The following is a 14,390-nucleotide window of genomic DNA, read 5'->3' as shown; positions in this document are numbered from 1 at the left end:
CATGAGAATTTTTTTTATGGGCAATACTTTTCTTAACAACAAGTCCCCTAATTGAAACTCTCGAGGATGGACTTTTTTCTTGTATGTCGTTTTTAAGTATTTTTTGATATAGTTGGCTGTGACATAGAACTATCATTCTTTTTTCTTCTATGAGATTTAATTGGTCAAATCGTGATTAAACCCACTCTGCCTCTTGCAGTTTTGTTTCCATCAAGACTATAATCGAGGGAATTTCAACTTCAATGGGATGTACCGCTTCCATTCCATACACCAGTGAGAAAAGAGTTGCCCCTGTAGAGGTACGAACAAAGGTTCTAAAGCCATGTGATGCAAAGGGCAACATTTCATGCTAATCCTTATATGTCTCTACCATCTTTTGTATGATTTTCTTGATATTCTTATTTGCTGCTTCTATAGCCTCATTCATTTTTTGACGATATGGTGAAGAATTATGGTGCTGAATTTTGAAACTATCACACAACTCCTTCATCATTTTGTAATTTAGGTTAGTCGCGTTATTAGTGATAATCTATATCGACAAATCAATTCTCTCTTGATGAACTTGACCACCACACTCCTAGTTACATTGGCATAAGAAGCAGTTTCAACCCATTTTGTGAAATAATCTATAACTACTAGGATAAATCGGTGCCCATTTGAAGCCTTAGGCTCGATGAGTCCAATAATGTCCATTCTCCACATTAATAATGCGCTTCCTTTGATAGCTTTATATGTAACATACACCAAGTCGTATTTTGATAGCAACATCTGCCAACGAACAATCCTTCCAATAAGAGCGTGTTTCTCAAAGATGTACTTAATTGGGTCTATTTTAGATACCAAACAAATTTTATGACATAACATATATTGCCTCAAGCGACGAGCAGCCTATGCTAATGTGCAACAAGTTTGTCCAAGCAGTGAATACCTTTTTCACAACTGGTGAACTTTTTGCTCCAATAATAAGTAGCTTGCTCCTTCTTACCATATTCATCATGTTTCCAAAGTACACAACCCATCGACTCATCAAGTACTGTCAAATACATAATAAGTGGTTTCCTAGAAACTAGAGGCACCAGGATATGAGGTTTTAACAAGTACTGTTTAATCTTCTAGAAAGCTTTTTGGAAATTCTCATTCCATTCAACATTTTAGTATGTAACATATTTATGTTTTTTATGAAGACAAAGTCGAAGGAAAATGATCAAGATAGAAGCTCAAAAAGAAGTCAAACAATTAAAGTCAACTATGATCAAACATGCTAGAAGTCTTACAATGTAAAGGTACATGATGCAATCTAATATTCTTATATTTCAAATGCACATGAGAACCTTTTGTTTTAGCATATGCATCAAAAGAATTTTTAAAATGTCAAAATGTACGAACAATGTTTAAAAATAAAGTTTTTAACAAAATTCAATGTTGTACTCAACTACACTATGTTGTAGCCGAATACAAGTGGTAAATCAATAGCTAAAACTGAACATATATATTCGACTGTGTAATGGTGTATTTGAATACAAGTGCTATGTCAGAAGCTAAAACTGAACATTTGTATTCAACTACGAGATGGTGTAGTCGAATACAAGTGTTAAGTTAGTAGCTAATACTACATATTTGTATTCAACTACAACATAGTGTAGCTGAATACAAAGTCAAGTCAGTGGAAAAATTGACTCAGTTGTATTCGACTACAAGATTTCCTATTTGAATATGAAGTTGAAATATTGAATAAAAACTGAATAATATAGAGGTGTATTCGACTATACGAAAGTTGTAGCCGAATACAACTTCGAAGCAATGCAATTTTTCAATCCTGAAATGGTTCTAGACATTGCATATGTTCATCAAACCTTTAAGATCGATTGCCACTGGTCTGAAGTGATTTATATGGAGTATAAATAACCCATAGTTTCAATTTTAATGCATCAACCCGACTACCAAACTTAGAACAACTTTGAACAATTTTATGAAATATTCTCAAATTTATTTTTCATATTTCAAGTACTTGCACTATATTTTCATATCATTGATAAAGGTTCTCTAGTATACTTGAAATAATATTGGATTGATATCATTGTACAAATTGTTATACTCATGTTCTTAGTCAAGAACTTTTGCTGAAAAATCATTGAAATTATTGTATTGTTTTAAAGAAAGTTGTGTACCTTCTTCAAGTATTCTAATATAAGATTGTAGTGTGATATCTTAGGCAGTGTGTTAGAAGTTTGTAGCAGAGATCCTAGGGTAAGATTTGTACATATTCTAAAAATAGTAGAAAAATCTCTTGTAGTATGCAAAAAGACTGGATATACCCTTGGTTATAAGGGGAATGAGGATAATATTGTTGTGTTCGTTATTTTTCTTCCATTTACTTTTTGCCACACATTATCCTAATCACAAAAATTGTTCACTAAGTCTCTAAAATCAAGAAAATATCTAAACACCTAATTCACTCTCCTCTTATGTGCACCTCTGTTCTTACATGGTCCTTATGCAGCAACTTGAAAATTGGCTCACATGTTGCAGTTAGATTTGATATGAACCTAGAAATGTAATTTGTAAGACCCATAATTTTAAAGTACCATTTATGTATTTTTGGTGTATTTTGGATTTTGGCTCGGAGGCTTTTAAGCCAAGGTTAATAATATTTTGGAGTTTTATAATCGAAAAGATATTTCGATGCCAATTAGAATTTCTCGTCGATAAATAAATTGAATTTAACTGCGGAAAATCCTTTACGGAGAATTTAAGGCGTTTCGGGTGAAACGGTAATTTAATAAATATCTAGATTTTGAGATATTTGTTAAGTTATATTTATTATATTTTTATATGTTTGTTTGGAGGGAAAAAGAAAGGAAAACTAGAAGGAAGGAAAAGGAAAAGAAAATAGTATATAAAGGAAGGAAGGAAAAAGGAAGAAAGGAAAAACAAAGGAAAGAAAAAGAAAGGAAGGAAATTTCCAATTTTCCATCTCCTTCCTCAGACCACCGTGAAACCAAAATCCATCCTTCTCCATTTTTCGTTTTCGTCGCTTTCTTTTCTTCAAAACTAGTAACCCAAGGTTGGGTGGGAGTTAGATCAAGGTTTTCGCAACTTCACTCTTCCTCTTTGATTCGAAAACGAAGAAAAACGGTTTTGCGATCCAAACACAAACCCCTCCCGTTTCTCCTAGATCCAAACCTCATTTCTCGAAGAGATAGAAGGGAAAGTTGCTCACCACCACGCTACGGTGCTAGTGAACTAATTTGGAAGCGGCGTTGCGAGCGGAGATTTTACCGGAATTTCTCGCGGTACCGGAAACGCACGATAAAGCTAACGTTGAGGTAAGGGCTCCTTCCAAACTTCTAGCTTGCATTAGGGACTTATCTGTAGTTGTGTGGGAAGGAATTTGTTAGGGTTAAATGTATCGATTTGGGGAAAAACGAAACTAGTGCGTTATGGGTAAAAACCTTAGAGTTAGGTTTTGTTTATAGTGATGAATGTTTCGTGGTAAATGAAATTTGATGTATCTGGGTGTTATGTTGCGTGATTTGTGTTCGTTGTATTTGGTGTGTTCGTACTTGATGTTTGTTAATTGGTGTGGTTGTTGTGAATTATGGTTTGAATGTGAAAGTATGTTTGAATTTGTTTCTGTGGAATTTGAAAACCATTAGAGTTAAACGAGTATTAAAAATGGGGAATCTTTTAATACCTCGGTTTACTTAATGTGTATTTGAGGAAAATGTTTAAGTTAACTGGGCGTTGAGAATGGGGAATCTCTTAATGTCTCGGTTACTTAACTATCGTTTTTGAAAATCGTTTCGGTAAATGAGTATTAAGAATGGGGAATCTCTTAATGACTCGTTTACTGAATGTTTTGCGAGAAAATCGTTTAAGTCAAAAGTATATTAAGAATGGGGAATCTCTTAATATGACTGTTTGCTTAACGTTTTGTTTTGAAAATCATTAAGTTAAATCGGTATTAAGAACGGGGAATCTCTTAATGACTTATTTAATTAATGTTGTTTGAAAGTCGTTTAAGTTAAATGGGTATTAAAAATGGGGAATCTTTTAATATCTGCATTTGCTTAACGATTGTTGTGAATGGAGTCTGTGTATGCTCATGCATTTCATTTGGTAAATTGTGTCGACCCGTGATAGGTGACACCTTGGTAAACTGTACTGACCCGTGATAGGTTGTACGTTTACGATTTACTATTTAGTAATTCGTGTTGACCCGTGATAGGTGACACCTTGGTAAACTGTACTGACCCGTGATAGGTGGTACGTTTACGAGTTACTATTTAGTAAATCGTGTTGACCCGTGATAGGTGACACCTTGGTAAACTGTACTGACCCGTGATAGGTGGTACATTTACGATTTACATTTTTGGTGAATTGTGCTGACCCGTGATAGGTGGCACCTAGGTAAACAGTACTGGTCTGTGATAGGCGGTACGTTTACGATTCCCGCTTTTTCTTTTAGTAAATCGTGTTGACCCGTGATAGGTGACACCTCGGTAAACTGTACTGACCCGTGATAGGTGGTACGTTTATGATTTACGCATTTTAGTAAATCGTGCTGACCCGTGATAGGTGGCACCTCGGTAATTGGTACTTTGGCCTGCGATAGGCGGTACAATTATGATTTACGGCCCTTCGAGGAGGGTTTTGGTTTGGAATTCCGAGTCCATGCATTTTGGCATATACGCATTGCATTAGGGTGCTTGGCACACGAGTCGTGTTTGATTGAGTTTTATGATTGAGTGATTTGAATTTGATTTATCGTGTTAATTGCGTTGAAAATGCTAAGTGTTATGTGTTGATTATTGTGTGTAAGTAAGATGGTTATCGAGATCCCAATTGCCGTGGTAATCGCGTAGAAATTGCTAAGTGTTAAGTTGTGAACTTGATTAGGAATGACTTAGGTTAATTCATGAATTTTTGGAAAAATGATCAGGGAAATCGATTTCCCAATCGATTGGATGGAAGTCAGGGGCTTGGCCAAATGAACAAAATCGATTAGCCAATCGATTTTGTAATCAGTTTTCGAAAAATCCCTTACGAAATCGATTGCCCAATCGATTGGCCATTAAGTCAGGGGCTCAGCTATCCTGTCAATCGATTGCCCAATCGATTGAATTGTTTGGAAAATTGTTTAAGTTAACTGGGCGTTGAGAATGGGGAATCTCTTAATGTCTCGGTTACTTAATGTTCGTTTTTGAAAATCGTTTCAGTAAATGAGTATTAAGAATGGGGAATCTCTTAAGGACAAATTTACTGAATGTTTCGTCTTGAAAATCGTTAAGTTAAATGAGAATTAAGAATGGGGAATCTCTTAATGTCTCGTTTACTCGTGTATGTTTTGGTAAGTTGTGCTGACCCGGGATAGGTGGCACCTCGGTAAACAGTACGGACCCGTGATAGGTAGTACGTTTACGACTTACGTTCCTGCGGGAATTGCGTTTGTCCGTGAGAGACTGCGCAGGGGTTTGTCCGTGAGAGACTACGCCCTGGTTTAAGTTAGATGAGAATTAAGAATGGGGAATCTCTTAATGTCTCGTTTACTCGTGTATGTTTTGGTAAGTTGTGCTGACCCGGGATAGGTGGCACCTCGGTAAACAGTACGGACCCGTGATAGGTAGTACGTTTACGACTTACGTTCCTGCGGGAATTGCGTTTGTCCGTGAGAGACTGCGCAGGGGTTTGTCCGTGAGAGACTACGCCCTGGTTTAAGTTAGATGAGAATTAAGAATGGGGAATCTCTTAATGTCTCGTTTACTCGTGTATGTTTTGGTAAGTTGTGCTGACCCGGGATAGGTGGCACCTCGGTAAACAGTACGGACCCGTGATAGGTAGTACGTTTACGACTTACGTTCCTGAGGGAATTGTGTTTGTCCCCAAGAGACTACACCCTGTTGTTTTGTGAACTGTTGGTTCATTTTGTTTGTGTAGTAATGTGTTATAAATGCTAAGTGTTATGCTTTAGAATGTGGTGATAACATGTTTGATTGCAATACCATTTCGAAAATCCATGATGTCGTAGTAATTGTGTTATCAGTGTTAAGTGTTAAGAATTGGGATTATGCATGAATGTGATTGAGTTAGTTTATGAATTTTTGAAAGAATCCACAGGTAAATCGATTTCCCAATCGATTGGATAGTAAACAGGGACTTGGCCAAATGGACAAACTCGATTAGCCAATCGATTTTGTAATCAGTTTTTCGAAAATCATTTACGAAATCGATTGCCCAATCGATTGAATCAAGCCAGAGTTCAAAATTTCACTAAAAACCTTCAGGAAATCGATTTGGAAATCGATTGGCCATTAAGTCAGGGGCTCAGCTATCCTGTCAATCGATTGCCCAATCGATTGAATCAAGCCAGAGTTCAAAATTTCACTAAAAACCTTCAGGAAATCGATTTGGAAATCGATTGGTATTAAGTCAGGGGCTCAGTACTCACTCAATCGATTTCCCAATCGATTGATTTCAGCCCAGGATTCTGTTTCATCAAAATCCTTCACCCCAATCGATTGCCTAATCGATTGGCTCAGTGAAAATCCTCAGTTTTAGTTGTATGATTGTTTGCTCATGAAACTATCCATGTCTTGACTTGTTATGTTATAATTAGGGGATTAAGAACCTCATTTTACTTTCATTTTAACTGGCAAAGTATTGTATGAACTTTTTGCATATTGAAAATCCTGCTAAGGTGCATGCTTAGTTGAAAAGTTATTTTAGCATTTAAAACTTAAATGTTATGTGTTAACTGTTATTTTCGGTTGGTGACCTTTACAATTATTGTGGAAATCTGGGCTTTGCCATCAGATGAGAGTCAGGACGATCTTACCGGTTCGTACCCTACGGACGGAAATGGAGATGGGAACGCTTGACTGCAGCTACGATAGGGGGATCTCACGGGGCGCGTGGAGATCAGTCAGGGTGTTTAGTTGTTTTGTAAAATGATCAGACTAGGTTGTCACAGAGGGAACAGATGCCTTTTTTTTGTATTGCATTTATTTTAAAATGGAAGACTGTACCTATACTAATATTGTCAGCTTGACATGTTATTTTCGATGGGTTATATGTACCATTTGTTGTTGGGTAAATGGTTTGGATTTATAATTGGAGTAACTTTTCCGCTGCCTGTAAATTATAATGACTCAATTATTTATCCAAAGACATTTCTTTATTTATTCCTCTGTTTTAGTTTAATTACTTTTGAAAAAAAAAAATATACCCTCGCTTTGAAAAACGGGGTGTTACATAATTCAATGTACCCAAAAAGCCACATACTTCTTTTTCTAAGCGTGGAGTCGATATTTCTTGTATTGTTCTTACATTGTTTGGATCCATTTCTATCTCTTTTTGACTAACGATAAACTTAAGTAACTTGCCTGATCTCACACCAAAAATGCATTTTGTGGGGTTTAAACGGATTTTGAACTTCCTTAATCACACAAATAACTTTTGAAGGTTAACAACATGGTCCTGTTCGGTTCAAGACTTTGCAATCATATCATCCAATAAATCTCTATCTCCTTATACATCATGTCATGAAACAAGGTTACCATTGCTCTTTGATAGGTTGCCCCAACATTTTTCAATCCAAATGGCATCACTTTATATCAAAAAATTCCCCACTGTGTCATGAATGTGGTTTTCTCCATAGCCTGAGAAACCATCCATGAATGAGAAAATAGAATATTGAGCAGTGTTATCCACTAAGACATCAATATGAGGCAAAGGAAAACCGTCTTTAGGACTAGCTTTATTTAAATCTCGATAATCAACGCACATTCAAACTTTTCCATCCATTTTTTAAACTGAGGCAATATTAGCAACTCATTGAGGATATTTTGCTACTGCTAAGAAACCAACATCAAATTGCTTCTTGACCTCTTCTCTAATTTTAAGTGACATGCTCTTCGTTCACAACAGCCACCTGGTCAGCTTGTACTATTATGGCGCTCTAAAAGGTTTGGAGAATGTCACAAATAGGAATATTTTGTGAATTCAATGTCTGATTTTCAAAACGAGCCATTCTACTTTTCATTTTTTTCCTTCACAGCCTTTACTTTGTCAGCTTTAGTAGGTACGTATCCCAACCCGTACTTATTGTTTTTTTCGGGTATATCTAGCAATTTTCCCAATTTAAACAAAAACTCCTCCTTCATACATCGATTTGGTAGATTTTAATAATGTGGTAGACAACTTTGGTTCTTTGAAGGGAGATTCTTCATCCATGAAGATAACATTGAGGATTTCTAATGCTTGAAAGGAAGTCTGTATGGCTTCCTCTATGTCTTCAATGTTGCTCGTAGAAGATAAATGAATCACTATCATATCTTCTTCCCTAGATATTATCATCAGCTTATTATTCACTATAATCTTTAGTTTTGATGGATAGTGGATGTCAATGCTCCAGCAACGTGAATCCACAATCTCCCTAAAAGGCAATTGTACGCCGACTTAATATCCATCAATTGAAATGTTATTCCAAAGTTATGGGGTTCGATTTGAATCGATAGGTCAATCTCACCAACAAATTGTCTTTTGGATCCATCAAACGCTTTCACTACCATAATAATAGGCTTCAAACAAGGTTCATCGACAAATAGTTTTAATAATGTTGATTTTGGCATGACATTTAATGATGAACCATTATCAATTAGTACTCGTACAAGAATATGATCATGACATCTCACAGATATGTGTAGTGCTTTATTATGCCTTGTCCATTCAACTGGTAATTCGCCATTGCTAAAACTCAAACAATTATCAACTGTGATGTTACCGACAACACCATCGAACTGGTCGACAGTGATGTCATGAGTAACATGGGTCTCATTTAAAACTTTCATTAATTCCCTTTTATGCGCTTCAGTGTTTAATAACAAAGAAATAACAAATATCTTGAAAGGGGTTTGATTTAGTTGATCTACTACCTTATACTCACTTTTGTTTGATAAATCTCATAAATCCGTTAGCTTCTTCTTCAATCATTGTCTTTTTTCAAGTCTCTGCCCTTTTATTGCATGATTCATAGCTACTTTCCCTTTTCTTCCATGTCGCTCCTTTTCCTTAGATTGTTCGGAGGCATATACTCGACCACTCCGCGTCATTCCACCATTCCCTGAAATGTTGGTGACATCAGTTCCTTTAGATTCACAACTATCACTTGATTGATAATTGGCCAAGTGGAAGGTAACTTCATAATTCCATGGGACCGCCTTGGTATTTTCATAAGGAAAAGGGGTTGGTGTTTGGACAATTATCGCATTTGGCCTGCTACGAGTTGGTTTAAGATTTTCTTTTCTGTAGAGGATTTCCAATGGTCTTTGGAAAGATCTACTATTTTCCATATACGTTTTCACAATGAACACATACTCATCTTTTGCACATTGGTTTATCTCATCTTCAATAATATCGACAAAGGTATCCTCGTGACCTGGTAAAGGATTACTCCCTACATTGGGATCGTCTTCCTTGAAAGTAAGTCATTTTGCATTAATCAGTTCTTGCACTTTAGATTTTAAGGCTTGACAATCTTCGATGGAATGCCCTACAGCTCCTGCATGATATTCACATTTGGCATTTGGGTTATACCATTTTGGGAATGGTGGTTCCAGCGGTTTCATTGGTCTTACGACTACCATTGAATTCTGGAGTAGGTGAGGCAACAATTGATTGTATATCACGGGAATTAGGTCAAAATGGGTTATCTTCTTTTCTCGATTGACTGGTGGTTTGTATCGATTTAGGTTTGGATTTTGCTTTTGTTGGTTTTGTTGGGGAAGTGCGACATATGGGGGTTGGACTAGAGGTGGTTGATAAAAAGGTGGTCTTAAAGGTGATATTGAGGGTATAAAACTTGTGAAATTGCAGCCATATATGGATAGTTAATGTAAGGAGTTTGGGGTATTGGAGGTTGAAAATTTGGGGGTCGATAAGAACTCATGGATGGAAAATAAGAGACTCTTTGGGTTAACATCCCCTTCTTTCTTTTTTGTGAATGTCGTATGGGGTCTCTTCACGCCATTGGCTGCACATATGATGTTGGCATTCCTCATCCCAGTTTCTATATTTTCTTCTATCATGACCAAGTAAGAAAAGTTCGATGACATACTATCAATCATCTTATCATAAAAAGGCGAATGGAGAGTATCCATAAACATACTAACCATTTCTCTTTCAGATAATGAAGGTTCTACTTGTTATGCCACTTCTCTCCACCGTTGTGCGTATTCTTTGAAAGTTTAGTTGTCATTTTTCAATGAATTTTGCCATTGTATCCTATGAGGGGCCATGTCAATGTTCTACCTGTATCGTTTCAAGAAGGCATCAGCCAAGTCATTCTACAAACGAATTTGATTTTGCTCGAGATGCATATACGAACTTAACGACACCCCACCCAAATTGTCTTGGAAAAAGTGAATGAGAAGTTTTTCATTATGAGCATGAGAAGCCACTTTTCTGCAATACATAGTCAGATGATTTTTATGACATGTGGTGCCTTTATATTTTTCAAACTCAAGAACCTTGAATATGGAAGGGATAATCACATTGGGTACCGAGCACATATCAAAAGCTTCGAGTCCATAGACATTAATCCCCTCAATTGCTTTTTATTCGCTCTTCTAAAACATGGAATTTTCTTTCGATTGTTTATCATCACCAACGTGAGGTTGTTGCCAATTCCCATTAGCATAAAAAGGGGGTACTTGGGGTGCACTATATGGAATATTTTTCTTAGGGTATAGTATTTTGGGGTGACACGTAGCATAGAGGAGATGGGATTTGTGATTGGTTTAGGATGTCGGTTGATAGTTGAGTAGTTTGGGTTGCTGTCCACGTGGTTGATGACTAAAGGTGGAGTATAACCAAGTGGGAGATCGTACATAGGAAATTGCATAGCCGTTGTACGAAATTGTTGGGTAGTTGGGGTAAAGCCTAATTGTGAGAAGAGTGGTTTGGTGTTCTTCATTTGTAGTAGGATGATTCCCATCTATATTATCCTTCCTTGACAAAGCATGTATTGTTGGAACCAAGATGGTTTTACATTTAGAGTTTTGATGTTAACAAAAGTATTTTATGAAAACAATATATTTGACTTCAAAGAGTATGAAAGAAGATTCCTGTAATTGAAGAAAAACTATAATAAAATTTTATTCAAATTTATAATTGATGAAAATATAATATAAGATTTGATTCATATTTATAATTGAAGGAAATATTTGACCAAGTTGAAAAGAAGATATGATCAACATTTAATGAAGATTTAAAGAATTTTTTATCAACATTTAATGAAGATTTGAAGAATATTTGATCAACATTTATTGAAGATTTGATCAATATTTAATGAACATTTGAAAAATATTTTATCAATATTTAATGAAGATTTAAAGAAGATTTGATCATAAATTGAAGAAGAGTTTATTTGAAGAATTTACAAACTCAATCTACACAAAATAGAAATAGAATCAATTTGAAGAATTTACAAACTCAATCTGAACAAGATACAATTCAGAATTAAACATGGACTAAATTGAAGCCCAAATTTTCACTATAAATAGACACTCATGGCTCAACGAGAAAAGCAATCGAAAAAACGAAAAGAGTAACTCAAGCTCAAAGTTTTCAATTCATCTTAGAGTTCAAAGAGAGAAACACTTGTTCAAGTTAGAAATATTTTTCTGAGTGTTCTTTTCTTTTAGTGTGAGAGTTATTATTATTAATATCAAGTTTGTTAGAAGCAACTACTCAAAGTTCAATATTTTGTATCGAACCCGATAATGGTTTAGTTCCTTCTTCAATCTGGGGTTGTTAGGTTGTTAGGAGAAGACTTGGCTTGTAGGGTCAAAGTGGTTAGTTCCTCAAAAGTCTGGGGTTGGCAGGCTGTTTAGAAAGACTGGCTTGAACAATCAAGTGCTTTGTAATTCAAGGTATTTGAATTAGTGGATTAAATCCTTCCGAATGAAGGGGCTGGATGTATCCAAGTAAGTGGTGAACCATGATAAAGCTATGTGTCAAATTATTTATGCTTTCGATGTTTGTTGCTTCTAAATCCGATTGCTTCTTATCAAAGTCACTAAAACCAAACTAGTTTCTTAATCTATTTATAAATTATCAAAAAGTTATCAACTTTAGCAAACACATTTCAACCCCCCTCTCGTGTTTGCACCTTCAATTAGCATCAGAGCTCTGTCTCAAGGCTGAGCACTTTACATGTGAAGAAAATTCTTTGGATTCTGACAAGCAAGTGGTGATCTAAGATAACTGCCATTCACGAAGCAAAGGATCCGAATACTCTAAAGCTAGAAGAATTACTCAGCTCTCTAGATCACATAAAATCAAGCTTGAAGAAGATGAGCCCAAGAAGAAGAACAAGACTCGGGCCTTGAAATCTAAGCAGAAGAAGGTTCTAAAGGAAACATCTGAATCAAAGGATAATGATTCAAATGATCAGAACTTGAACTCAGAGGAAGAGGAGGTTGCTTTCATAACCATAAATATTTGAATGATATGGCACAACAGAAAGAAGAAATTTTCCCAAAGATATTCCAAGCAATCCAATAGAGGGAATGATTTTAAATATTACAAGAAAAACATTATCTGTTATGGATGCAATGAACCTAGACATATCAAGTCAGAATGTTCAAATATGGAGAAAGAGAAACACCAAATGAAAGATTCCAAACTCAAGAAGAAACGTTTGATGGCTACATGGGATGATTCTGAGGAATCCTCTAACCATGAACAAGAAGATTTGGGTATGATGGCTCATACCAACTCTACCTCTATATCCAACACATATTCTCACTCTGGAAGTGAATCAACAGATGAAGAAATTGATGTATTTTATGAATATACTCAATCTCATTTAATCACTGCTATAAATGATTTTTTAAATATTATTCATAAATTGTCTTTAAAATTGAAAACACTTAAGAAGAAAAATACAAATCTAATTGAAGTTTTAAAGAATCAAAATACTGAATTTAAAAAAGAAAATACAAATATGAAAACTGATATCACTGAACTTAAGACAGAAAATGAAACTCTGAAAACTAATATTATTGATTTTAAAACAGAAAATGCAAATATGAAAACTGGTATTCCTGAATTTAAGGCTAAAAATCTAACTATGAAAAGTAATTATAGTTCAACATTAATTGAAAATACCACATGTAACTTTGATAAGCATGAAGAAGTATTTCAAGATTTTATTGATAATGGTATGGAAAGAAACAAGTATGCATATATGATTTATGGGGTTAGTAGGAATGGTAAAAGAGGAATAGGATTTCAAGCAAAAATATTTGAATCTAAATTTATTCCCTCTGATGATTTATGTACTGTTTGTTATAAGAAAAGTCATGCTAAAATATCTTGTCCTATGCTAACCACATGGAAAGACAAGAAATCTTTAAAATCTAACATACCAGGACCCAACCAGATTTGGGTACCAAAGAATAAAAAAATTTATGTTGCAGATGTTATAAGCAACCAAATTGAAACACCATTCATGGTGCCTAGTCAATGGATGCTTGCAATATATAAAGGAAAAAAGGTCTATGTTCCAAGACCTAACAAATAGAAGCCAACTGACTCTGGTGGAAGAAGGACTAGTCAGCACAATCCCTATTAGAACCAGAACCATATGATGAACCAAAAATATCTAGAGTATCAACAAACTCAAAATTGGAAGAGAAATCACACACATCAACATAACTGGAACTACTAGAAGAATCATAATTACCATCAGAGAAACCCGATATATCAACATAAATAAAAGTGGCAGATTAAAAGTCAGAATCAGGAGACTTCTTTGAACACTCCAATAAAATTCATCAAGACTACAAACCTTTTTGATAGGAATTCAAATTCCTTCATCCAGACTCTCTAATCAAAGAATATGCAAACTTAGAATCTGAAAACTAGAAAAGAAAAACTAAAAGGGTTTTTAGAGTGAAATTGAAACTATTAACATATAGGTAATATCTTTCTTTAAATTTAATTATTGTCTAATATTATATTTACTGTGATAATAAGAATCTCAATCTTAAAAAATCAAAGCTAGATAAGTATTTTGCAGGTTCTCAAGAATTTAAGAGGAATGATGTTTGGGATCTAGTACCTAGACCAAAGAAGAACATTAATGGAACCAAGTGGATTTTAAGAAACCTGTTAAATGAAAAAGGTGAAGTGGTCAAAAAAAAGGCAAGACTTGTCGCACAAGGCTACAATCCACAGAGGACATTGATTACACTAAGACATTTTCTCTAGTGGCCAGGTTATAAGCTATTTGTATTCTACTTTCTTTTGTTGCAAATAATAACATTACATTATTTCAAATGGATGTTAAAAGTGTATTTCTAAATGATTATATAAGTGAAGAAGTT

The 14,390-nt window shown here is 35.1% G+C and overlaps 1 protein-coding gene across 1 annotated transcript; it reads right to left on the bottom strand.

Moving 5' to 3' along the window:
- Positions 1 to 8,378: 8,378 nt before the first annotated feature.
- Positions 8,379 to 8,849, bottom strand: LOC140920377 (uncharacterized). The gene has a single exon (XM_073368645.1). The coding sequence runs from the start codon at positions 8,847 to 8,849 to the stop codon at positions 8,379 to 8,381; it is 471 nt and encodes a 156-aa protein (XP_073224746.1).
- Positions 8,850 to 14,390: the final 5,541 nt, after the last annotated feature.

Source organism: Cicer arietinum, chromosome 5 (genome assembly GCF_000331145.2).
Source record: "Cicer arietinum cultivar CDC Frontier isolate Library 1 chromosome 5, Cicar.CDCFrontier_v2.0, whole genome shotgun sequence".
Taxonomy (NCBI): domain Eukaryota; kingdom Viridiplantae; phylum Streptophyta; class Magnoliopsida; order Fabales; family Fabaceae; genus Cicer; species Cicer arietinum.
This window is presented reverse-complemented; position numbering and strand designations above follow the sequence as displayed.